Source organism: Ahaetulla prasina, chromosome 15, assembly GCF_028640845.1.
Source record: "Ahaetulla prasina isolate Xishuangbanna chromosome 15, ASM2864084v1, whole genome shotgun sequence".
NCBI classification, from domain to species: domain Eukaryota; kingdom Metazoa; phylum Chordata; class Lepidosauria; order Squamata; family Colubridae; genus Ahaetulla; species Ahaetulla prasina.
The window spans coordinates 11986055-12012285 of NC_080553.1; the positions used below are offsets into that span (position 1 = coordinate 11986055).

At 43.8% G+C, this 26231-nt stretch overlaps 1 protein-coding gene across 3 annotated transcripts in view; it reads left to right on the forward strand.

The window, feature by feature from the left end:
* The window catches only part of NOS1 (nitric oxide synthase 1), a 151520-nt gene that overhangs the window by 74619 nt on the left and 50670 nt on the right, over positions 1-26231 (forward strand). The window contains exons 3-5 of one of the 3 annotated variants that reach the window (XM_058158245.1): positions 2273-2396; positions 21145-21290; positions 25989-26151. In XM_058158245.1, the coding sequence (XP_058014228.1) occupies positions 2273-2396; positions 21145-21290; positions 25989-26151 (433 nt within the window). Of the gene's footprint in view, positions 1-2272; positions 2397-21144; positions 21291-23941; positions 24083-24602; positions 24766-25988; positions 26152-26231 lie in introns of those variants that run through there. The other 2 variants (XM_058158246.1, XM_058158247.1) reach the window with 2 other exon arrangements.

The following is a 26231-nucleotide window of genomic DNA, read 5'->3' on the forward strand; positions in this document are numbered from 1 at the left end:
ACATATTTAGTTTGGGGTGGCAGTTCTGCAGTATGACAGCTGTCTCATTAACGTAGCTAGTCCTCGTCTTCTGACCACAATTTGAGCCCCTAAATTTCTGTTGCTAAGCAAGGCCATTGGTAAATGAATTTTGCTCCCGTTTACAATCTTTCTTACCACAGTCCTTAAGTGAATTGTTAAGTTCAGCAGTTAAGTTAAGCGGTTGTAACCTGGTTGTTAAGTGAAATCCAACTTTGCTTGTCGGAAGGTCACAAAAGGGGAGCACGTGACCCTGGGGCCAGTTGCCAAGCGTCTGGATTTTGATCATGTGACCACGGAGATGCAGTTATAACTTTGAGAAGTCATTTAAACGGACGTTGTAAGTTGAGGACTACCAGAACATTTGGTTTGCAGTGGCGGTTCTGCGGTATGGCGGCTCTCTCATAAATATGGAAGGCGAGCAGGCTGAAAGTTAGAGGAATTCTCCTTGATGGTGGCAGAATATCGGTGGTTTTGCATGGAATTTTTCTAGTAGGCAGCGTGTGGTTGTGGATTCAGTCCCACGCCAGGAGTGAAATGCTACCGGTTCATACCGGTTCGGGTGAACCTGTAGCGGCAGCGGTGAATGGTTCGGCAAACTGGTAGCGGCAGCAGCACAAGGCTCCGCCCACCCGCCCAGATATCATTAAAACCAGGAAGTAACATTAATTGGGACGCGGTGACTCAGTGGCTAGGACGCTGAGCTTGTCGATCGAAAGGTCGGCAGTTCAGCAATTCAAATCCCTAGTGTTGCATAACAGGGTGAGCTCCTGTTACTTGTCCCAGCTTCTGCCAGCCTAGCAGTTCGAAAGCATGTAAAAAATTCAAGTAGAAAAATAGGGACCACTTTTGGTGAGAAGGTCACAGCGTTCCGTGCGCCTTTGGTGTTGAGTCATGCCGCATGACCACGGAGACATTTTCGGAGAGTGCTGGCTCTTCAGCTTTGAAAAGGAGATGAGCACTGCCCCCTAGAGTCGGGAACGACTAGCACATATGTGCGAGGGGAACCTTTACCTTTACCTAACATGTACATATGTCTAGTTTAATAAAAAGAAGGACTAGGGGAGACATGATAGCTGTGTTCCAATATCTCAGGGGTTGCCACAAAGAAGAGGGAGTCAAGCTATTCTCCAAAGCACCTGAGGGTAGAACAAGAAGCAATGGGTGGAAGCTGATCAAGGAAAGAAGCAACTTAGAACTAAGGAGAAATTTCCTGACAGTTAGAACAATTAATAAGTGGAACGACTTGCCTGCAGAAGTTGTGAACGCTCCAACACTGGAAATTTTTAAGAAAATGTTGGATAACCATCTGACTGAGATGGTGTAGGGTTTCCTGCCTGGGCAGGGGGTTGGACTAGAAGGCCTCCAAGGTCCCTTCCAACTCTGTTGTTATGTTATGTTATATGCAGAGGGTCCAAAATTGCACGTGACAACAGCACACACACTTCCGAACTGGTAGGGAAAGTAAGTAGATTTCACCCCTGCCGCAGACCCATTGTCCTTCCTATCCTGGAAAGGAATATTTTCATATTTTTTAATGATCTGGGAAGCTGGCTGCTGCCAAGCTAAGGTGTAAGCTCAGCCGTTGTATTTATTTGCAGGAATGCCACAAGATCCAATTAGAGTAACCCAAGGCATTTGAAGGGACTTGTTAGCTTTTACCGAGTAGACAAGTTTTCATTGCTGGATTTTTTTTATTTTTATTTTTATTTTTTGTAACTGGGCTCTTCACACCTGTGTGACACCAGAGTGTCAAATTTCCCCTTGGCAAGCCGGACCGAAACTCATTAAACAGTCCCACAAGAATCCAGGAATGGTCAGGAATCAAAACGGCTTTTGATCAGAAAATGTCTTGTAGAAAAGTTTGAGACTATGTTACGGAAGATTTCCGGCAGCCGACAAATATCCAGTGCAAGTTCAGTTTATAACTATCCATCTTCTGGTTTCTTTCTTTCTTTTATTTTTTTCACTTTTTGCCCTCCACAAAAGCCCAGGAATAATTCTATTTTGGGCAGAAGGTTAGAGTTTCCGTTTGTTCCTTTGTATAGCCCTGGACTGATTCTAACTTTTGATTGCGTGAGAACTCGTGTTCAAACAGACCGGAAAGCTTGCCTTTACTTGCAGCAAGCAGATGCAACTAGCTGTTGATTGGGACTCAAGAATGCATGGTTAACTTCAGAACCTGGTTTATTTATTTAAAGTCTCATGACTCATGGGTGTCGTTGTGTGTTTTTCCCCCCCCCCCCTTCATCAGTTTCTGCGAAACGGGTCGGAAGTCGCCAAGGACATTGCCAACGCAGCTGGAGAACGTCAATGACCAGTGGGGGGGATCTGAAACGCACCCCATGCCAACCAACATGTCTTCAGACAAGGACCAGGTAAGCGGCAGGCCACAAGGTGACTCTCTGGTTACGATGCCCAGGTGGCGATGGTACAATGTCCCAGTTTTCTGGGAAGTCAAGCTGGCGAGTATTTATTTAATTAAACTTTTATACCGCCCTTCTCCTGAGTAAATTGTCCCTTCTCAATAAAAACCTCTGTGTGCCCCTTCCCCGTGGAACTGTCAATGGCACAGTCGACATTTGATGGATAATACGGCCAAACAGTCCAGAAGCTAAATAAACAGAGCAAATCCCTCCCCCCACCCCAACCGTTTCCAGCTGCATCACGAGTCTTTCAAGAAGAGATTGGACTGCCATTTGTCAGAAATGGTGTAGGGTCTCCTGCTTGGGCAGGGGACTGGACTAGATGACCTACAAGGTACCTTCCCACTATGTTAATCTGTTAAGTCTGAACTCTACTCTACTCTACTCTGCTCTACACTACTCTACTCCGTTCTACTCTTCATTCTATTCTATTCTATTCTATTCTATTCTATTCTATTCTATTCTATTCTATTCTATTCTATTCTATTCTATTCCACTCTACTCTATTCTACTCTACTCTACTCCATCTTCCTAAACACCTTCTAATTGGTTCTTTGAAAAACTTAATTTCCTAGCATACTGTTGTGACCCAAGCCCAAGTAGGTTAGTAGGAAACTTCGTCTGTGAAAAAACAAACAAACTTTATTCAAACAACTGAGAATTATTTCATTCCCAGCGTAGTTCACCTAAATTAAAACAAATTCCTCCCAACACAAATTCCTCAGTTCTCTTGCAAACCTTGGTCCAATTAGGCAAACTGTCAAAGGCCTTTCTTGGCAAATGTTCAGAAGTCACAAAAATAAATGCAAGACGTAGACGAAGCAGAAGACGCAGCTATCAACATTGTTTTCCGTCAAAGCTCAAATGCTGTTGCTGGTCTGTTTGTGGGAGGGGCCAATCATCTCTTGGCCCTACTCCTGAGTTGTCCTTTGTGCTTGAGCTGCTATTGCTTTCTGGCAGCTCTTCTCATGTGTGCATTAAGAACAGGCTCCTTCTGTTCCTCTGCCTCACTACTATTAGGCTCTGGAGGCTCTGGAGTTCGCACCTCACTCCCCGATGGCCCTGGCCTCACCTCAGCCTCATCGCTGTCCGACTCCATTGCCAGCTCCGCAGGTTGCTGGCAGACCACAGCACATTCCTTGGGATTTCTCAGATCCTTCTCTCTGAATTCACCTGCTATTAAACCCTTTTTTTCCCACCCAAGGACATCATTCTCATTATACAGTTGGTCTAGAATAGAATAGAATAGAATTTTTATTGGCCAAGTGTGATTGGACACACAAGGAATTTGTCTTGGTGCATATGCTCTCAGTGTACATAAAAGAAAAGATACGTTCATCAAGGTACAACATTTACAACACATACCAATCTACATACCAATCCAATAATGAGAATACATACTAGTTCCCGATTCTCATTTCTTCCACTTCCAGCTTCAAGGTGACCCATTTGTACACGCCCAAATCCATTGGCCGAAGAACAAACTTCCCACATGGAACAGATTAGAGCATTTCTTGAAGAGAAAAAAAAAAGTGATAAAAACTACCAAAAAATCAGAAAAGCTTTTAATTGCTTCACCTCGGAGTTACCGTATATACTCGAGTATAAGCCGAGTTTTTCAGCACGTTTTTTGTGCTGAAAAACGCCCCCTCGGCTTATACTCGAGTCAACCCTTGCAGAGCCGACCCAGGGAGAGGGTTTTTTGCCCTCGGGAACAGCTGGGCCGGCAGGACGAGCCCAAATGCTGCCGGATGCTTTGCCAGCTCGGCCGGCTCGTTTTGGGGCGGCGGCTGGCCTCCGGCGTTTTCTTCCGCCGCTTTTTGATGGCGGTGGCAGCGGTGGTCGGCGGAGGGGGCGGGGGGCGGAGGGGGCGTTTGTCACTCTCGCCCTCCTCTCACTCGTCCAAGGGCCAAGGGGCGAGAAGAAAGTACCGTAAATAAAGAACTGAGGCGTGCAATTTTGAGGATACGCGCTGGGCTTGGGGGTAACGGAGGAAAGAGAATCGTTCCAAAAGCCACTCGCGAGGCGGAGTTTGCGGGAGTATCTGGATTCCCCTTCTGACATCGCCCTCAGCGAGCCCTCCTAGTGCTGCTTCCACGCCGTTTCAGCCTCCAAAGCGACTGTCAGTCTAAATCCACTTCGCTCGAAGCCCCTCGTTTCTTCCTTTCCCACTACACACCTGAGGTACCCGAGGCGGCGGGGCCCGCCGTCCTCACTTGCCGCTAATCCCCCCTCCCCCAGCAAATCCAAGAGTAGCTGAGAAGAAAGCGGGCTGGCTTCACCCTCCTCCCCGACCTGCGCAACGTGCCCGGGCTCCGCGCTCGCCTTTACCTTCGAAGAAGCGCTGCAGAGCCTCGGTCTCGCCCACCACCTCCATAGCTGGGCCATGCACCAAGCGGTCGGGCTAGTCGCCGAGCCCGCACAGGGGCATCCCCCCGGCCAGGGCGCCTCGAGCGCGCAACACCAGTGGCGCGCGCCCCGGAGCCCTTTTTGCCCTGGGACTTTGCACTAGGCTCCACCGGACTCTGGCCCCGAGCTGGGGCGTGCCTCCGGCGTTTTCTTCCGCCGCCTTTTGGTGGCGGGGGGGGGGGGCGGGAGAGGGGCGGGGCGGAGGGGCGTCGACATTTTCGCCCTCTCACTCGCCCAAGGGGCGAGAAGAAAGTACCGTAAATAAAGAACTGAGGCGTGCAATTTTGAGGATACGCGCTGGGCTTGGGGGGTAACGGGAGGGGAAAGAGAATCGTTCCAAAAGCCACTCGCGAGGCGGAGTTTGCGGGAGTATCTGGATTCCCCTTCTGACATCGCCCTCAGCGAGCCCTCCTAGTGCTGCTTCCACGCCGTTTCAGCCTCCAAAGCGACTGTCAGTCTAAATCCACTTCGCTCGAAGCCCCTCGTTTCTTCCTTTCCCACTACACACCTGAGGTACCCGAGGCGGCGGGGCCCGCCGTCCTCACTTGCCGCTAATCCCCCCTCCCCCAGCAAATCCAAGAGTAGCTGAGAAGAAAGCGGGCTGGCTTCACCCTCCTCCCCGACCTGCGCAACGTGCCCGGGCTCCGCGCTCGCCTTTACCTTCGAAGAAGCGCTGCAGAGCCTCGGTCTCCACCACCTCCATAGCTGGGCCATGCACCAAGCGGTCGGGCTAGTCGCCGAGCCCGCACAGGGGCATCCCCCCGGCCAGGGCGCCTCGAGCGCGCAACACCAGTGGCGCGCGCCCCGGAGCCCTTTTTGCCCTGGGACTTTGCACTAGGCTCCACCGGACTCTGGCCCCGAGCTGGGGCGTGCCTCCGGCGTTTTCTTCCGCCGCTTTTTGATGGCGGCGGCGGTGGTCGGCAGAGGGGGCGGGGGGCGGAGGGGGCGTTCGACATTTTCGCCCCCTCTCACTCGTCCAAGGGCCAAGGGGCGAGAAGAAAGTACCGTAAATAAAGAACTGAGGCGTGCAATTTTGAGGATACGCGCTGGGCTTGGGGGGTAACGGGAGGGGAAAGAGAATCGTTCCAAAGGCCACTCGAGGCGGAGTTTGCGGAGTATCTGGATTCCCCTTCTGACATCGCCCTCAGCGAGCCCTCCTAGTGCTGCTTCCACGCCGTTTCAGCCTCCAAAGCGACTGTCAGTCTAAATCCACTTCGCTCGAAGCCCCTCGTTTCTTCCTTTCCCACTACACACCTGAGGTACCCGAGGCGGCGGGGCCCGCAGTCCTCACTTGCCGCTAATCCCCCCTCCCCCAGCAAATCCAAGAGTAGCTGAGAAGAAAGCTACTCTTTTCGCCCCCTCTCACTCGTCCTCCTCTTGTCCGCGGTGGGGGCGGAGGGGGCGTTTGTCACTCTCGCCCTCCTCTTACTCGTCCTCCCAATAAAATGCAAAGGTTTCAAAGCATGTTTTGGAAAAGCAGCGAGGGATGGGGGGAGAATGCTGCCTTGAATGTGAAAGAAACGTGGAAAACTCCAACTACAGTATAAAAAAAAAACATTTGCACTCAGTACTTTTTATTTTATTTTATTTTTTGCCAAGTTTTCCCCAGGGTTTTTTTCCCCCTATGGAAATTGGGGAGGTGGGGAGAAAGAGGTGAAAAAGAAAAGCCTCTTGGAAAGCGGAGAAATAGGGCAAGAACAAACAATTTCTCCCCCCCCCCCCGCCCCTCCCGGCGCCGTCCTTCTCTCCTGCCAGTCACATGGTTCAGTTTTTTTTCAGGCTAACTATACTTTGCGTTTCACTCCCCCAGTGAACATTGTAACCCAGATCACCCAAGACTTGCTTGTAAACAGCGAGCAAAATTACGGTAATCTCCTCTGCCAAATCTATTCCCAAACCCTCCCCCCCCCCAACACCTCCGCTCCGCAAAGGCAAGAAATGAACGCTGAATCCGAGAGGGGGGCAGGAGGAGGAGGAGGAGGAGGAGGAGAGATGGGGGCATTGCAAGCTAGGGTGGGAAGAAGGAGGAGGAAGAAGAAGGGAGGCAAAAGAAACCGACCCTCGCGCAGATCAGCAAATTAGCTTTCCTTCTCCAAACCAATTTTTTTTTAAAAAAAAAACCTGTTCTACCCAGAGCAAATGGCAAATAAGCAGCCCGTTTTGAGTCTGATTATTGTTTCGCAGTGGTTGCCCTCTCTGATCTCCTTGTACATGACAAGGCACCTCTGTTTGTTATTGGTAATTCTCCTCCCTTCTTCCATTGGAGTCCTCTCCCCATCCTTTCCGAACGGGGCGGGCGATTTACCTTCTCTGCCTCTTTTTATTTTCCTGGAGGTGGAGGTGTATTCCTAAGGATGCCTTCAGTGCTGGGGAAGGAGCCGATCCATGGAGGGGAGGGGGGCGACGCTGCCGAGAAGCCGCTGCTTACAGAGAGCGAAAGAGCCAGGGAGACCTTGGCATAGGTGGGCGGCTGGTGTAAGGCAGGGCAGAACCTTCGACCCGCAAGGATCACGGGAGGCAGAGAAGGAGGGAGGGAGGGAAGGAAAAGAAAAGAAAAGGGGGAGTGAAAATAAGAGCAGTCCGAGCAATAAATAAATATTGCTGGGCTGCTTTCCAAAAATCCTCAGCACGGAACTAAAAGTTGCAAGTGTTTTGTGAGTTCAAACAGTCCCTTCCAGACTAACACGTTTCATTAAAAGATACAAAGTTTGGTAAACTGAAGCTCGCTCTGTCCAATGCAAAAAAATCATCATCATCATATAATAATAACAATAACAATAACAATAACAATAATAATAATAATAATAATAATAATAATAATAATTGTATACCGCCCTTCTCCCATATATTTGTAATATTAGCAGGAAGGGTTACAGCAAGGAAAATCAATACAACCCGTTCTAAGCCGAAAACACATTTATATAAAGAGACCTGAAAACGTATTTGTATAGAAACAAATGTACGGTATTTGTCTCTTGTGATGATGTGTTGCAGGGTTGCCTTAAATTGCTGTGTGATAGTTACAGCATTTCCAGAAAACACAGACTGGAAAAGAAAAGAAAAGGGAACGGTAGGGAATGAAAATGGATGACTGTGTCATCCATATCATCAACCTTTTGTGAAGTGTGTTGGGAAGCAACTTTTTAAAATAAGACCTTTTCTTGATCGTCTCCCTTATTAAAAAGGGGGCATTTGTCACTCTCGCCCTCCTCTCGCCTCTTGGCGTTTGACACACTCGCCCTCCTCTCACTCGCCCTCTTTTCGCCTTTGGAAAAGATAGCTTGCTGGTCCATGGGTCTCTTTGGACAGCTTTCTGGGGGTGATGGTTTCCTGATGGCAGTTGACGTCATAATAATTTTTTTTTCCTGTTAGGAATGGATCCCAGTACTTCTAATCCTGGACCATCAAAACAAAAACGCAGGTCATACGAAGCTGCTTTCAAACTTAAGGTTGTGTCAAGAGCAGAAGAAAGCAATAACAGTATTGCAAGTAGGGAATTTTGTGTTGACGAAAAACAAGTAAGGGAGTGGCGGAAAATGAAAGCTGACTTGGAAAAGCTTCCAAAGGCAAAAAAAGCTCGACGTGGTTTAACGAGTCCATTTGGGGCTCTAGAGACTGAATTGCATGAATGGGTTATGGAGTGTCGTCAAAATGGTTACTGTGTAACACGTATGGGAATTCGCCACGTGCCCTTCAAATGGCTAAAGAAGAAAAATTTAAAGTACCAGGCACTGAAAATTTGTTGCATCAGCAGGATGGTGTACCCGCTTCATGAATAGGTTTGGCCTATGTTTGCAAAGAACAAAGATTGCACAGAAGCTGCCAAAAGACCTTGATGAAAAGTGATGTCATTCCATTCATTCATCATAAAACAAAGAAGGATCCATAACTATGACCTTCAAGATATTGGAAATATGGATGAAACGCCTATGACCTTTGATCTTCCAAGCAACAGAACTGTGGCAAGTTTGGGAGACAAAACAATTTTACTAAGAACCACAGGAAATGAAAAAAACCATTTCACAGTCGTTCTGTCATGTTTGGCTAATGGAACCAAGCTGAGGCCTGTTATTATTTTTAAAAGAAAGACCTTGCCTAAAAAGGTAAAATTCCCGCCACGAATTACAGTGCGTGCACATGTTAAAGGCTGGATGGATGAAGATGGAACAAAAAAATGGCTGGAAGAAATTTGGAGCGGACGACCAGGAGCAGCCTTAAAGAAAAAACCATCACTGTTAGTTTGGGATATGTTCAGAGCCCACATATCTGATGACATAAAAAAATTGGCAAAGTCATCTCAAGTCACTTTGGCCGTTATTCCAGGTGGGCTTACATCTGTATTGCAGCCCCTAGATGTCAGTTTAAATAAACCTTTCAAGGACCGTGTGCGAAGGATGTGGCATGAATGGATGACATCTGGTCAAGCTCAACTGACAAAAGTTGGAAATCTGAGAAAGCCAGACATACAACTAATAGCACAGTGGGTTCGTGATGCATGGGAAGATATTCCAGAGGACATGGTGCAACGTGCCTTCAAGAAATGTGGCATTAGTAATGCTATGGATGGCAGTGAAGACAGCGCATTGTATGAGGGTGACAGCAGTGATGATGACGACTGTGAACTCAGTGATGATGACAACGTATATGCGGATAACATCACAGACGCTGAAGTAGCTGAAGCTCTGTTTGGACAAACAGATGATGAGGAGGAGAGTTTTGAGGGATTTTAGCTCTCGTTAGCTTGGTTGCTGTTACTTTTAAAGATACTGTATTTTTGATACCATATTCTTTTTGGGGACCCCCTTTTGCACTTTTATTGTTTTTCGTTCAAATAAATATTCATGTTATTTTACTTGGCTCTATCTTTATTTTTTACATTGACCAGTAGCTGCCTCATTTCCCACCCTCGGCTTATACTCGAGTCAATAGTTTTTCCCAGTTTTTGTGGTAAAATTAGGTACCTCGGCTTATATTCGGGTCGGCTTATACTCGAGTATATACGGTACTTCCTTTTAAGACTGTATGAATGACCTTAAAGGTTAAAACTCTTGCTGCTCTCGAAAACAAAGGGAGACAAACAAACAAACCACTTAAGATTTTCATAATGAGCTTTAGAACTAGAGAGCAATTTGAAACTTGTGCATACTGTAGACCTGACATCAGGAAATAAAAAAACAACAGGCTAAATCTCGTTCCTTCTGTACAGTCTCTTTCCCCCCCCCCCAAGTTTTTTATTTTATTTTATATATGTATGTATCAATGCATGAACAGCGTGACACCTGAGCATCATACATTCTAATACAAATAAAACTAGTAACTAATCATAGTTATTACATTCAACCAACTTATATATTTCTAATAATAATACACATTTATATTAAGCTGCAATCTGCCATTATTCAGTGGTTCCCTGTTTTCTCTTGTTACCGCTTTTATTTTATTATATAAAAATATATACACTAATATTCCTCCTTTCTCTTACTTCTATCTCTTATTCTAGCTTTTAATCATGTCACCCTTTATTAAAAAGCGTATTCTTTCTATCCTACCAACCTACCTTAGGGAACTGGAGGCTGAAACATATGAAGAACGGTTGCAGGAACTGGGTATGTCTAGTTTAATGAAAAGAAGGACTAGGGAGGCATGATAGCAGTCTTCCAATATCCCAGGGGTTGCCACAAAGAAGAGGGAGTCAAACTATTCTCCAAAGCACCTGAAGGCAGGACAAGAAGCAATGAGTGGAAACTAATCAAGGAGAGAAGCAATTTAGAACTAAGGAGGAATTTCCTGACAGTGAGAACAATTAATCAGTGGAACAACTTGCCTCCAGAAGTTGTGGCTGCTCCAACACTGGAAGTTTTTAAGAAGATGTTGGATAGCCATTTGTCTGAAGTGGTGTAGGATTTCCTGCCTAGGTAGGGGGTTGGACTAGAAGACCTCCAGGGTCCCTTCCAACTCTGTTATTCTATTCTATTCTGTTCTGTTCTGTTCTGTTCTGTTCTGCTCTGTTCTGTTCTGTTCTGTTCTGTTCTGTTCTGTTCTATTCTATTCTAAAATGCGACATTGTCTACCATGTTTTCTTCCCCCATAAAACAGTTTCTTTTAAAAAGTTTCTTGGACTGTAAAAGCAAAATGGGTGTGTGGGTGTGTGAAATGTACTGTCAGACTTGCAAGATTGTGTTAATGCAAGCTTACAATAAAAGTAGAGCTATTATGTTTCTTGCCTGGACCGTCTTCCAAGGCTGACCATGACTGAGCAGCTCGGGTGCAAACACGTCTGGGCTGGGAGGTTAAACAGGCTTTATCCCAGTTAGAACTGGAAGAGGTTTCTAATACTACTTAGAAAAAAGAGTAGATTTCTTATATCCCAGAAGAAAGCAAGAGTCAACTACTTCTGAACAGTTGCAAAGAAAATTACACGGATTAGTTCCTGAAATCCCCAGCTTGACATTAAGGAAATTTTACCTTTATGGGAAAACAATTGGGGATCATGTGGAATTGTGAAGCATGCACTCTGCCTTTGATTGACAATCCACCCCCCTTGTCAATTCTTTGCTCTCTGCCTTTTTCAGCAACGCTTCCACCCACACTTCCAAAGTCTTAATCTCTGTAACCTTGAAGGTAACAGACACTGCAGCCCTCTAGAACAGCTAGCTTGGGAGAGCAAAGAGCACGAGAAGAAATTCTGAATTTCCTTCCAGCATCATATTATAGCTGGGTCCCTCTGTGAGAGAGTGGGGCAGTTTCTAAATATGATAGCTAGCTAGAGAGCAAGAGCAAGCGAGAGAACGAGAGGGGGTGGAGAGAGAGATGACAGATAGATGACAGACATGGATGGATGGGTGGGTAGGTGGGTGGATAGATTATAGATAGATAGATAGATAGATAGATAGATAGATAGATAGATAGATAGATAGATAGATAGATAGATAGATAGATAGGAAAGACGACATAACTGGATGGATGAATAGGTAGGTAGGTAGATAGGTAGATATGACAGACGACGGATGGATGGATAGATAGATAGATAGATAGATAGATAGATAGATAGATAGATAGATAGATAGATAGATAGATAGATAGATAGGACATATGACATAACTGGATGGATGGATGGATGGATGGGTTGGTTGGTAGGTAGGTAGGTAAGTAGGTAGGTAGGTAGGTAGGTAGGTAGGTAGGTAGGTAGGTAGATAGATAGATAGATAGATAGATAGATAGATAGATAGATAGATAGATAGATAGATGGATAGATCAATCTAACTTCACCACAAGTTACCCAACTCCCAACACACAAGCACACACACAAACATATTAATTTGCAGGAATGTTTTGAAGTTCCATGAAGATCCTTCCAGAATGGTGAAGAACTAGTTGGACTTTTAATGAAATGGTGGTTGGGGCCTCATTCTGTGAACAGTTCCACCCCCTGCTTCCCAATTTGCACACATGCCCTCAGCCCAAGGGACTTGCTTATCTGCTGTTACCACCCTGCCCCTGATATCAGCCTCTTTCTGAATAGCTGGACTGGACCAAACCGTCTCATAGATCAGGGGTCTCCAACCATGTCAATTTTAAGACCTGTGGACTTCAAACTCCCAGCTTTGCTGGCTGAGGAATTCTGGGAGTTTAAAGTCCACAAGTCTTAAAATTGACAAGATTGGAGACCTCTGTCATAGATCATGATTCTCTTTCTATTCTTTTTTTTTTAATAATTTTTTTTCTTTTTTCTTTTTCTTTTAATGAAAAGAAGGACTAGGGAGGCATGATAGCAGTCTTCCAATATCCCAGGGGTTGCCACAAAGAAGAGAGTCAAACTATTCTCCAAAGCACCTGAAGGCAGGACAAGAAGCAATGAGTGGAAACTAATCAAGGAGAGAAGCAATTTAGAACTAAGGAGGAATTTCCTGACAGTGAGAACAATTAATCAGTGGAACAACTTGCCTCCAGAAGTTGTGGCTGCTCCAACACTGGAAGTTTTTAAGAAGATGTTGGATAGCCATTTGTCTGAAGTGGTGTAGGATTTCCTGCCTAGGTAGGGGGTTGGACTAGAAGACCTCCAGGGTCCCTTCCAACTCTGTTATTCTATTCTAAAATCGACATTGTCTACCATGTTTTCTTCCCCATAAAACAGTTTCTTTTAAAAGTTTCTTGGACTGTAAAAGCAAAATGGGTGTGTGTGTGTGTGTGTGTGTGTGTGTGTGTGTGTGTGTGTGTGTGTGTGTGTGTGTGTGAAATGTACTGTCAGACTTGCAAGATTGTGTTAATGCAAGCTTACAATAAAAGTAGAGCTATTATGTTTCTTGCCTGGACCGTCTTCCAAGGCTGACCATGACTGAGCAGCTCGGTGCAAACACGTCTGGGCTGGGAGGTTAAACAGGCTTTATCCCAGTTAGAACTGGAAGAGGTTTCTAATACTACTTAGAAAAAGAGTAGATTTCTTATATCCCAGAAGAAAGCAAGAGTCAACTACTTCTGAACAGTTGCAGGAACTGGGTATGTCTAGTTTAATGAAAAGAAGGACTAGGGAGGCATGATAGCAGTGTTCCAATATCCCAGGGGTTGCCACAAAGAAGAGAGAGTCAAACTATTCTCCAAAGCACCTGAAGGCAGGACAAGAAGCAATGAGTGGAAACTAATCAAGGAGAGAAGCAACCTAGAACTAAGGAGGAATTTCCTGACAGTGAGAACAATTAATCAGTGGAACAACTTGCCTCCAGAAGTTGTGGCTGCTCCAACACTGGAAGTTTTTAAGAAGATGTTGGATAGCCATTTGTCTGAAGTGGTGTAGGATTTCCTGCCTAGGTAGGGGGTTGGACTAGAAGACCTCCAGGGTCCCTTCCAACTCTGTTATTCTATTCTATTTTATTCTGTTCTGTTCTGTTCTGCACTATTCTGTTCTATTCTATTTTATTCTGTTCTGTTCTGTTCTATTCTATTCTGTTCTGTTCTATTCTATTCTATTTTATTCTGTTCTGTTCTATTCTATTTTATTCTGTTCTGTTCTATTCTATTCTGTTCTTTTCTTTTCTTTTCTGTTCTATTCTGCTCTGTTCTGTTCTATTCTATTCTGTTCTGTTCTGCTCTGTTCTGTTCTGCTCTGTTCTGTTCTATTCTATTCTGTTCTGTTCTGCTCTGTTCTGTTCTATTCTATTCTGTTCTGTTCTGCTCTGTTCTGTTCTGCTCTGTTCTGTTCTATTCTATTCTATTCTATTCTATTCTGTTCTGTTCTGCTCTGTTCTGTTCTGCTCTGTTCTGTTCTGCTCTGTTCTGTTCTGCTCTGTTCTGTTCTATTCTATTCTATTCTATTCTGTTCTGTTCTGTTCTGTTCTGTTCTATTCTATTCTGTTCTGTTCTGTTCTGTTCTGTTCTGTTCTGTTCTGTTCTGTTCTGTTCTGTTCTATTCTATTCTAAAATGCGACATTGTCTACCACATTTTCTTCCCCCATAAAACAGTTCCTTTTAAAAAGTTTCTTGGACTGTAAAAGCAAAATGGGTGTGGGGGTGTGTGAAATGTACTGTCAGACTTGCAAGATTGTGTTATTGCAAGCTTACAATAAAAGTAGAGCTATTATGTTTCTTGCCTGGACCGTCTTCCAAGGCTGACCATGGCTGAGCAGCTCGGATGCAAACACGTCTGGGCTGGGAGGTTAAACAGGCTTTATCCCAGTTAGAACTGGAAGAGGTTTCTAATACTACTTAGAAAAAAGAGTAGATTTCTTATATCCCAGAAGAAAGCAAGAGTCAACTACTTCTGAACAGTTGCAGGAACTGGGTATGTCTAGTTTAATGAAAAGAAGGACTAGGGAGGCATGATAGCAGTGTTCCAATATCCCAGGGGTTGCCACAAAGAAGAGAGAGTCAAACTATTCTCCAAAGCACCTGAAGGCAGGACAAGAAGCAATGAGTGGAAACTAATCAAGGAGAGAAGCAATTTAGAACTAAGGAGGAATTTCCTGACAGTGAGAACAATTAATCTGTGGAACAACTTGCCTGCAGATGTTGTGGCTGCTCCAACACTGGAAGTTTTTAAGAAGATGTTGGATAGCCATTTGTCTGAAGTGGTGTGGGATTTCCTGCCTAGGTAGGGGGTTGGACTAGAAGACCTCCAGGGTCCCTTCCAACTCTGTTATTCTATTCTGTTCTGTTCTGCTCTGTTCTGTTCTATTCTATTCTCTGCCTCCCGAATCCCAGCTGATCAAGAGGAAATGGGGATTTTGCAGTAACCTTCCCCTGGATTGAGGAGGGAATGGAGATTTTACAGTATCCTTCCCCTGGAGTGGGGTGGGAATGGAGATTTTGCAGTATCCTTCCCCTGCCATGCCCACCAAACCATGCCATGCCCACCAAGACACGCCTACAGAACCGGTATTAAAAAATTTTTGAAATCCACCACTAGGATGAACTACAGGTAATCCTTGAGTCACTTACCTTCCTTATCGGTTCGCAAATGTGAGCGTGTGCTACCACACATGCTCGGCCTTCCGTGCATGCACTTTGCTCTCGTGCATGCCTCCTGCACATGCGCATGGCCTCCAAAACGTGGCTATTTACGCCAGACATTACGTCTGGGCAGGTGGGCAGAGCCTACTGCAGTCGGTTCTCCTGAACTGGATAGAACCGGCTGAATCCCACCACTGGTTACAATCAAGTGGCACAGTGGAACGACTGGGAATAAATGCCATTCCTTCTTTGACATCTTCCATTCCTTCTTTGACTTCTTCCATTCCTTGACTTCTTCCATTCCTTCTTTGACTTCTTCCATTCCTTCTTTGACATCTTCCATTCCTTTTTTGATGTCTTCCATTCCTTCTTTGACTTCTTCCATTCCTTGACTTCTTCCATTCCTTCTTTGACTTCTTCCATTCCTTTTTTGATGTCTTCCATTCCTTCTTTGACTTCTTCCATTCCTTCTTTGACTTCTTCCATTCCTTCTTTGATGTCTTCCATTCCTTCTTTGACATCTTCTATTTCTTCTTTGACTTCTTCCATTCCTTGACTTCTTCCATTCCTTCTTTGAAATCTTCCATTCCTTTTTTGACGTCTTCCATTCTTTCTTTGACTTCTTCCTTTCTTTGACTTCTTCCATTCCTTCTTTGACTTCTTCCATTCCTTGACTTCTTCCATTCCTTGACTTCTTCCATGCCTTCTTTGAAGTCTTCCATTCCTTGACTTCTTCCATTCCTTCTTTGACATCTTCCATTCCTTCTTTGACATCTTCCATTCCTTCTTTGACATCTTCCATTCCTTCTTTGACTTCTTCCATTCCTTGACTTCTTCCATTCCTTCTTTGACATCTTCCATTCCTTCTTTGACATCTTCCATTCCTTCTTTGACTTCTTCCATTCTTTGACTTCTTCCATTTCTTCTTTGACTTCTTCAATTCCTTTTTTGATGTCTTCCATTCCTTCTTTGACTTCTTCCATTCCTTGACTTCTTCCATTCCTTCTTTGACTTCTTCCATTCCTTCTTTGACTTCTTCCATTCCTTGACTTCTTCCATTCCTTTTTTGATGTCTTCCATTCCTTCTTTGACTTCTTCCATTCCTTCTTTGACATCTTCCATTCCTTCTTTGATGTCTTCCATTCCTTCTTTGACTTCTTCCATTCCTTCTTTGACTTCTTCCATTCCTTGACTTCTTCCATTCCTTCTTTGAAATCTTCCATTCCTTTTTTGACGTCTTCCATTCTTTCTTTGACTTCTTCCTTTCTTTGACTTCTTCCATTCCTTCTTTGACTTCTTCCATTCCTTGACTTCTTCCATGCCTTCTTTGAAGTCTTCCGTTCCTTGACTTCTTCCATTCCTTCTTTGACTTCTTCCATTCCTTCTTTGACATCTTCCATTCCTTCTTTGACTTCTTCCATTCCTTGACTTCTTCCATTCCTTCTTTGACTTCTTCCATTCCTTCTTTGACATCTTCCATTCCTTCTTTGACATCTTCCATTCCTTCTTTGACTTCTTCCATTTCTTCTTTGACTTCTTCAATTCCTTTTTTGATGTCTTCCATTCCTTCTTTGACTTCTTCCATTCCTTGACTTCTTCCATTCCTTCTTTGACTTCTTCCATTCCTTCTTTGATGTCTTCCATTCCTTCTTTGACTTCTTCCATTCCTTGACTTCTTCCATTCCTTCTTTGACTTCTTCCATTCCTTCTTTGATGTCTTCCATTCCTTCTTTGACTTCTTCCATTCCTTCTTTGACTTCTTCCATTCCTTTTTTGACGTCTTCCATTCTTTCTTTGACTTCTTCCTTTCTTTGACTTCTTCCATTCCTTCTTTGACTTCTTCCATTCCTTGACTTCTTCCATGCCTTCTTTGACTTCTTCCATTCTTTCTTTGACTTCTTCCATGCCTTCTTTGACTTCTTTGATAGTTCCCTCTATGTGTGTTTCATTTCCTGCATTCAAGCCTCCTTCATCAAATGTCTGAATCTTTCATTCTGAAATTGCCGAGTGACTAATTTGCACCGGTTCAGTTCTTCAGCTAGTCTTCCATCTCCCCGCTCCCTACCTCCCATTGTCGTATTTCGCCTCCTGTGCGTAGATAAACCTCTGCAGAGTGGCAATTCTATGCGACCCGCCTGTACTCTGTCATTCATATCAAGGTTCTTTCTGATGGTGCCGTGTGAAAGAATGTCAGCCCACAAAGAAACTTGATGCTTGGTGATATGCGGCTGTTCGCAGACAAATGCTCCTTCAATGCGCCCGAGCGCACGTGTGCGATAGATTAGCAAAACACCAGTAACAAAACCGGGAGCAAGAAAGAAACATGAATAAATGAGAGAATGTAGACTTAGGGTAGATGCGATCGTCAAGGCATTATTATTTTTTTTGTAGCTAAGGTTTTTAAAGATGCAAATAAGGAGGTCGCAGAGGAGAGCGTCATTTAAAAACATCCGTCTAGGGCGCAGCAGCTGCAAAGCCGGCAAATTCCACCCGGAGCGGATCATTAAGTAAGAAAGATACAAAGCCACCCAATCTCACACCGCTTTCATAGAAATGTATAGCACGGAATGCTTTTTAGAATCACACGTCTTGCTTTTCAAGAAAAGAGTGGCTGGGACGAGGAAAAGGTGCAAGAAAAGAAAGCCACCGAAGTTACAAAATGAGCTTTGATTTCCCCATCCGATTTTTTAAAAGGAAAAAAAAAAATCAAATAGGGGAAGGAGCGGAATAGAAATTCTGATTTGTTTATTTTTTTTCCCCCTCCCTCTTTCATAATATTCGTGCGAGAGAGACAAGCTGCTGTTTTCAGGCGTGCGGTTCTTGCAAAGACAGGTGGTTTGCATGTCGTAAGCAGCCAAAGAAATGTGTTAAACTCTAAGAGTCGGAAGATTTTGCCTCTGAGAAGCTTCTCCGATTAATTTTTTTTTTTAATTAAACGGATCAAAGGATAAAATCCAAATGAAAAAGTAGTGGGAAAGGGGGAAAGGGGAAAGAAAGAGGTGTAGGGATAAGAAGGGGAAAAAAATCTTTATTGAGTCTTTTTAGCGCAGTAGGATAACATAATGATGTTGCAGCCTCAAATTTTTGCTTTTACGCACTTAATATAGAATAGAATAGAATTTTTTATTGGCCAAGTGTGATTGGACACACAAGGAATTTGTCTTGGTGCATATGCTCTCAGTGTACATAAAAGAAAAGATACGTTCATCAAGGTACAACATTTACAACACAAATGATGGTCAATATATCAATATAAATCATAAGGATTGCCAGCAACAGAGTTACAGTCATACAGTCATAAGTGGAAAGAGATTGGTGATGGGAACAATGAGAAGATTAATAGTAGTGCAGATTTAGTAAATAGTTTGACAGTGTTGAGGGAATTATTTGGTTAGCAGAGTGATGGCCTTCGGGGAAAAACTGTTCTTGTGTCTTGTTGTTCTGGTGTGCAGTGCTCTATAGCGTCATTTTGAGGGTAGGAGTTGAAACACTTTATATCCTGGATGTGAGGGATCTGTAAATATTTTCACGGCCCTCTTCTTGATTCGTGCAGTATACAGGTCCTCAATGGAAGGCAGGTTGGTAGCAATTATTCTTTCTGCAATTATCCTCTGAAGTCTGTGTCTTTCTTGTTGGGTTGCAGAACCGAACCAGACAGTTATAGAGGTGCAAATGACAGACTCAATAATTCCTCTGTAGAACTGAATCAGCAGCTCCTTGGGCAATTTGAACTTTCTGAGTTGGTGCAGAAAGAACATTCTTTGTTGTCCCTTTTTGATGATGTTTTTGATGTTAGCTGTCCATTTTAGATCTTGCGATATGATAGAACCTAGAAATTTGAAGGTTTCTACTGTTGATACTGTGTTGTCTAGTATTGTGAGAGTTGGAAGTATGGAAGGGTTTCTCCTAAAGTCTACCACCATTTCTACGGTTTTGAGTGTGTTCAGTTCCAGATTGTTTTGGTTGCACCACATATACTATACTATATATAATAATAACAACAACAACAACAACAACAACAATAATAATAATAGTAATAGTAGTAGTAGTAGTAATAATAATAATAATAATAATAATAATAATATTTTAATTTGTATACCGCCCTTCTCCCAAAGGACTCAGGGCGGTGCACAGCCAGAATAAAATACAAAAAGAACAGTACATATAATATTAAGAACAACCCCTTAAAAAACTTATTCAATTGGCCAATAATTTAAAATACAATAACACCCTATAAAAATTACAAAAGTTTAAAAACCCATAAAAACAAATTAAAAATTTTTAAATCAAGCCAGTCCAGCTAGACGGAATAAATAGGTAAATATAAATAAATATATATAATAGCTACTAAATACTAGCTATTTCAAACAACAAACCTACATAATCAGCAAAACCCAAAGTCAACGTTGCATTTTCGCCCCCCATCTCAAGCCAAAGTCCAGAGGCGGTTTCTAAGGAGAAACAAAGTTGGATGTGTTCTTTATTTTGAGTAAAACGGTTCATTTAGCCATCTTTGCTAGTTCCTTCTTAGAAGCATCTCATCTTCACCATCATCATCATCAACTTCATCATTATCATTGTCATCTCAAGCACAAAATCCAGAAGCTTAAGGTCGACTCAGCCTTCCATCCTTCGGAGGTCGGTAAAATGAGGACCCAGATTATTGGGGGCAATAGGTTGACTCTGTAAACCGCTTAGAGAGGGCTGTCAAGCACTGTAAAGTGGTATATAAGTCTAAAGGATATTGCTATGGCTATTTTGGACTCGTGCTGGAGCCCATCCTCAGGGAACTTGTTGTGCCTTGTCCTCCTCAGCCAGCCCCTCTTGTCTCCTCCCGGGCCTGTTATCAGATTCCGAGTCTGATAATGAAGATGAATGGCCTGTCATGCCTCCAGCCCCCGGCCCTGGCCCCATGCCCGGAGAGGAGTCAAGGAGTGAAAAGAGAAACCCAATACAGCTCACTCATACAGTGTGTGTTCCTTCGACGCAGCCGTCAGAGCAGGAAGTCAGCCAAGTGGTGCAATTACCCAGACCTGCTCCCTGTGACCCCTCCCTTTCCCAGATGCTGACAGTAGAGACAGCTGAAGACAATTCAGAGTGGGAGGATCCTCGCTTCCGGAGATCTGAGAGGCGACGCCAGCAGAAGGAAGGGTGGGGCAGGCCTGGATAAATGCTGAGTCATGGAGCCACACCCCACAGCCTATATAAAGGACCTGCTTTTGGCATTCCAACCTTGAGTCAAGCAAAGTCTCATCTAGTTTGCTGAAGTCACAACTTGGACTCCTGCCTGCCCTGAGAAACCTGGAAGGAATTTGGCAAAGCTGCAGAGGCTTCGTTGCCACATTTGATACGGACTTCTTAGACCCAGTCATCGGAGGGGGAGGGGGACACAACAGAACTTCTCTCTCCCCAGAATGGGATTCAGAGCGTGTCTCTGCCACCCAGAGGCCCATAGCTATAGCAATATCCCTTCGACTTATATATCACTTCACAGTGCTTTCCAGCCCTCTCTAAGCAGTTTTCAGAGTCAGCCTCTTGCCCCCCAAAATCTGGGTCCTCATTTTACCCACCTCGGAAGGATGGGAGGCTGAGTCAACCTTGAGCCTGGTGAGATTCGAACTGCCAAATTGCAGGCAGCCGGCAGCCAGTAGAAGTAGCCTGCAGTACCGCACTCTGACCACTGCACCACCCATGGCAGTGAGATCAGCGGCATCTAAATTTAATGAATAAATAAACTGTCTCTGAACTTGTTCCATCTCTGGAGCATCCACTGCACATCCACTGTGTTCTTTGAAAAACAGGTGAATGGAATTCTGACCAGGTGGCTTTTCCACTTCCTATCTTTCAGGTGACCCCTTGCAGTGAACAGGTTTGCATGGGCTCCATCATGATGCCTTCTCAGCATGTCCGCAAACCTGAAGAAATCCGGACAAAGGATCAGCTCCTCCTCCTCGCCAAAGAATTCATTGACCAGTACTACTCCTCCATCAAGAGGTAAGTTGGGGGCCTCCACAGTTCCTGGGGCACGGAATTTTGCCCCAGAAACTGTCGCGATTTCTGCAAGGTATTTGACCATGAGCAATCTTGCGCCATCTTCTGCCATTTGCTACGATCAGGGTGACCGATTTCAGCGGTGGGGCTGCTGTTATTTTGAACTGCATGTCCTAGTTTTAACAATCTGGAAAAAAAATATTAAGATTTATTCTCAACTGGATTTGTTCTAAATCGTTTAGCTTTGCTGCAGTTTTGCTTTGGAGTTGATTTAAAAACTGGGCATACGGCAGGGGTTCGGGAGAACCTCTAGCTAAGATTCTGTTCAGTTCGGAGAACCCTCCCAAATCCCACTCCTGGCTGGCCCCACCCACCCTACCCCTCCCCTCCCAGGAGTCCCCATACAACCTGTTTGGATTCAGGTAAGTGCAGGGCGCACACAAAGGCTCGGGGAGGGTGAAAAACGGGCCTACCGGAAGTTCGGGAAGGCTGGAAATGGGCCCATTTCTCTCCAGAGCCTGGAAAGGCTGTTTTCGCCCTCCCGGAGGCTTGAGCAAACCTTCCAGAGCTTGGGGAGGGCAAAAACGCCCCCACCCGCGGTGCAGGAGGCCGACTAGGCCACGACCACCATGGCCACGCCCACCCAGCAACAGGGCAGAGAACCCCTTGCTAAAGTTTTTGAAGCCCAATCCTGGCTGACTTGCAAATTAAGGATGGCTCTTTAAAATAAGCGACCAGTAGGGTCTACCTGGTTAATTGTATAAGTCTGGCATGAATATTTGTTAAAATATTATCTCCCCTCTGCAGAACACATTTGGGTAGGACAAAGGTCTCCTAATTTAGCAATTTTAAAACTTGCAGACTTCAACTCCCAGAATTCCCCATGCTGGGTGGTGAATTCTGGCAGATAAAGCCCAGACGATCTAAAGTTAACCAAGTTTGCAGACCCCTGGGTTAGAATAACTTTCCGGTAATGAGGAAGGGGAAGGAACAAGGACTTAAGCTCCATAAATAAGGAGTTGAATCTTGTCTGAAAAGCTGGAGATAAAGTGGTTCATTATTCTTGATGCTTCGGGTGGATTTCTCACCGGTGCTTATTACGATTAATTTGACGAATATGGCTTCTAGTTCTGCTTGTATTTATTTTTCAACCAACGAATTGCTCTTACATTAAAAGGGACTAAAGAATTGTCGATAAAAGCCTGGAAATGAACTGAAATATTACACCATGTTCCTTCGGTGTTCTGAGCCTTTCCTGGTAAGCCATTAGTAAAGCAAATTTGCCTGACCTAAAACACCGCATAGAAAAAGAAACATCTCTAGACATTAAGAATCTTCTCTCCCCATGTTAATGAGTGTTTTGAAAGTGGCCAGAGTTAGAAGAAACCAAGAGGCTCACTAAAATATTTCACTTAAATACGAGCCCGCCGTGTGTAGCAGCTGCCAAAAAAGCCTAAAGTTCTATTCTGTATCAACAGAGGGATAGAATCAAGATCACCTGAAGTGTTATACCACTTTATAAGGCCTCGGTAAGGCCACACTTGGAATACTGCCTCCAGTTTTGGTTGCCACGATGTAAAAAAGATGTGGAGACTCTAGAAAAGTGCAGAGAAGAGCAACAAAGATGATTAGGTGACTGGAGGCTAAAATATGAAGAACGGTTGCTGGAATTGGGAATGTCTAGTTTGATGGAAAAAAGGACCAGGGGAGACATGATAGCAGTCTTCCAATATTTCAGGGGCTGCCCCAAAGAAGAGGGAGTCAAGCTATTCTCCAAAGCACCTGAGGGCAGGACAAGAAGCAATGGGTGGAAACTCATCAAGGAGAGAAGCAACCTAGAACTAAGGAGAAAATTTATTTTATTTATTTATTTATTTATTTTATTAGATTTCTAGACCGCCCTTCTCCCGAAGGACTCAGGGCGGTGTACGGCCAAGATAAAAATAAACAATATACAATTAAAAGTAAATTAAACTTATTATACAGTTTGGCCGAAAAATTAAAATATATAAAAATCTAAAAACCCCAATATTAAAACTTAAATAGAATTTAAATTTAAAATCTAGACAAATTTAAGAAAGCCCCGCGCGAACAAACAAATATGTTTTCAATTCGCGGCGAAAGGTCCGAAGGTCAGGTATTTGGCGTAAACCAGGGGGAAGTTCATTCCAAAGAGTAGGAGCCCCCACAGGGGAAGATCTTCTCTCTCCCCAGAACGGGATTCAGAGCGTGTCTCTGCCATCCAGAGGCCCATAGCAATAGCAATATCCCTTCGACTTATATATCACTTCACAGTGCTTTCCAGCCCTCTCTAAGCAGTTTTCAGAGTCAGCCTCTTGCCCCCCAAAATCTGGGTCCTCATTTTACCCACCTCGGAAGGATGGGAGGCTGAGTCAACCTTGAGCCTGGTGAGATTCGAACTGCCAAATTGCAGGCAGCCGGCAGCCAGCAGAAGTAGCCTGCAGTACCGCACTCTGACCACTGCACCACCCATGGCAGTGAGATCAGCGGCATCTAAATTTAATGAATAAATAAACTGTCTCTGAACTTGTTCCATCTCTGGAGCATCCACTGCACATCCACTGTGTTCTTTGAAAAACAGGTGAATGGAATTCTGACCAGGTGGCTTTTCCACTTCCTATCTTTCAGGTGACCCCTTGCAGTGAACAGGTTTGCATGGGCTCCATCATGATGCCTTCTCAGCATGTCCGCAAACCTGAAGAAATCCGGACAAAGGATCAGCTCCTCCTCCTCGCCAAAGAATTCATTGACCAGTACTATTCCTCCATCAAGAGGTTAGTTGGGGGCCTCCACAGTTCCTGGGGCATGGAATTTTGCCCCAGAAACTGTCGCGATTTCTGCAAGGTATTTGACCATGAGCAATCTTGCGCCATCTTCTGCCATTTGCTACGATCAGGGTGACCGATTTCAGCGGTGGGGCTGCTGTTATTTTGAACTGCATGTACTAGTTTTAACAATCTGGAAAAAAAATATTAAGATTTATTCTCAACTGGATTTGTTCTAAATCGTTTAGCTTTGCTGTAGTTTTGCTTTGGAGTTGATTTAAAAACTGGGCGTACGGCAGGGGTTGGACTAGAAGACCTCCAAAACCCCTTCCAACTCTTATTATTCTAGATTCTGAATCTTCTTGTGCTAATAGTGATTATGATCATTGCCAGTTTTGGCACAATGTCTATTCCCTCTTTGGAGAACGAAGGTTTTGCCTGGGGCAGGATTACCTTGCGCAAGTCAACTGTGCCCACCACGATGGGGGCATGAATGATGGCTGACCTCTTTCCTTCTCTTCCGCTGCAGGTCTGGCTCGAAAGCTCACATGGAAAGGCTGGTGGAAGTTACCAAAGAGATAGAAACTACGGACACTTACCAGTTGCGCGATACGGAGTTGATCTATGGAGCCAAGCACGCATGGCGCAATGCCGCGCGTTGTGTGGGGAGGATCCAGTGGTCCAAACTGCAGGTGAGGAGCTGATAGCCTTGGGCGTGGCCAGAAGGCCACCTACCTACATGCTTATATACTTTGGGCAAGTAGAGATTATTCTTTTTATATATTTTTTTTTTATTTATACATTTTTCTTTAGTAAACATAAAAACTCAATATCTACATGAACAGTGTGTTGTCTGGGTACAGTTAGTTTTGTAAAATAATAATAGTAATAATAACAATAATATTCATAGGCCATTTGATATTAATCACAACAACAATAACAGTAACAACAACAATAATAATAAACCATTAGCACCAGTCAATGGCATTTGTGATACATTTTAAAATGTTCAGTTGACTGAGTTTCATGTTTAATGAATAAAAGAGATAATAATAATAATAATAATAATAATAATAATAATAATAATAATAATAATAATAATAATAATAATATTATAAATTTATAAATAAATAATTTATAAATAAATAATTTATAAATAAATAATTTATGACACATTTTTAAATGTTCAGTTGACTGAATTTCATGCTTAATGAATAAAAGAGATAATAATAATAATAATAATAATAATAATAATAATAATAAATATCACGATCTGGCCATCGAAACTGCACGGCTATGTTTAAAACATGTAACAGGGATACCCATTGTCATCGGGGCATTTGTATAAAATAGAATAGAATAGAATAGAATAGAATAGAATAGAATAGAATAGAATAGAATAGAATAGAATAGAATAGAATAGAATTTTTATTGGCCAAGTGTGATTGGACACACAAGGAATTTGTCTTGGTGCATACGCTCTCACTGTACATAAAAGAAAAGATACCTTCCTCAGGGTACCATGTCCAAGAATTTTACAAAACACATCAAGAAATTGCAGCTTCCTGCAATAAAACCATTGGAACTGCAAAAAACTGCGCTACTTGGAACATCGTATATTTTAAGAAGATACTTGGTTGATACCTAGGATGCTGGCAGCAACCCGTATCAACCAATGGCACCAGTCAATCATATTTGTGACACATTTCTAAATGTTCAGTTGACTGAGTTTCATGTTTAATGAATAAAAGAGATAATAATAATATTTGCTTATCCATATTAATATACCTTCATTGTGTAGTTAATCATGCTCTTAAACTTTTGAGTTTCTAGCTTCTGTTTCTATTCATTAACCATTGATAAAACAAATCCCATTTTAAAAAATACTCTGTTTCTTCCTTCTCTTCCGCTGCAGGTCTGGCTCAAAAGCTCACATGGAAAGGCTGGTGGAAGTCACCAAAGAGATAGAAACTACGGACACTTACCAGTTGCGCGATACGGAGTTGATCTATGGAGCCAAGCACGCATGGCGCAATGCCGCGCGTTGTGTGGGGAGGATCCAGTGGTCCAAGCTGCAGGTGAGGAGCTGATAGCCTTGGGCGTGGCCAGAAGGCCACCTACCTACATGCTTATATACGTTGGGCAAGTAGAGATTATT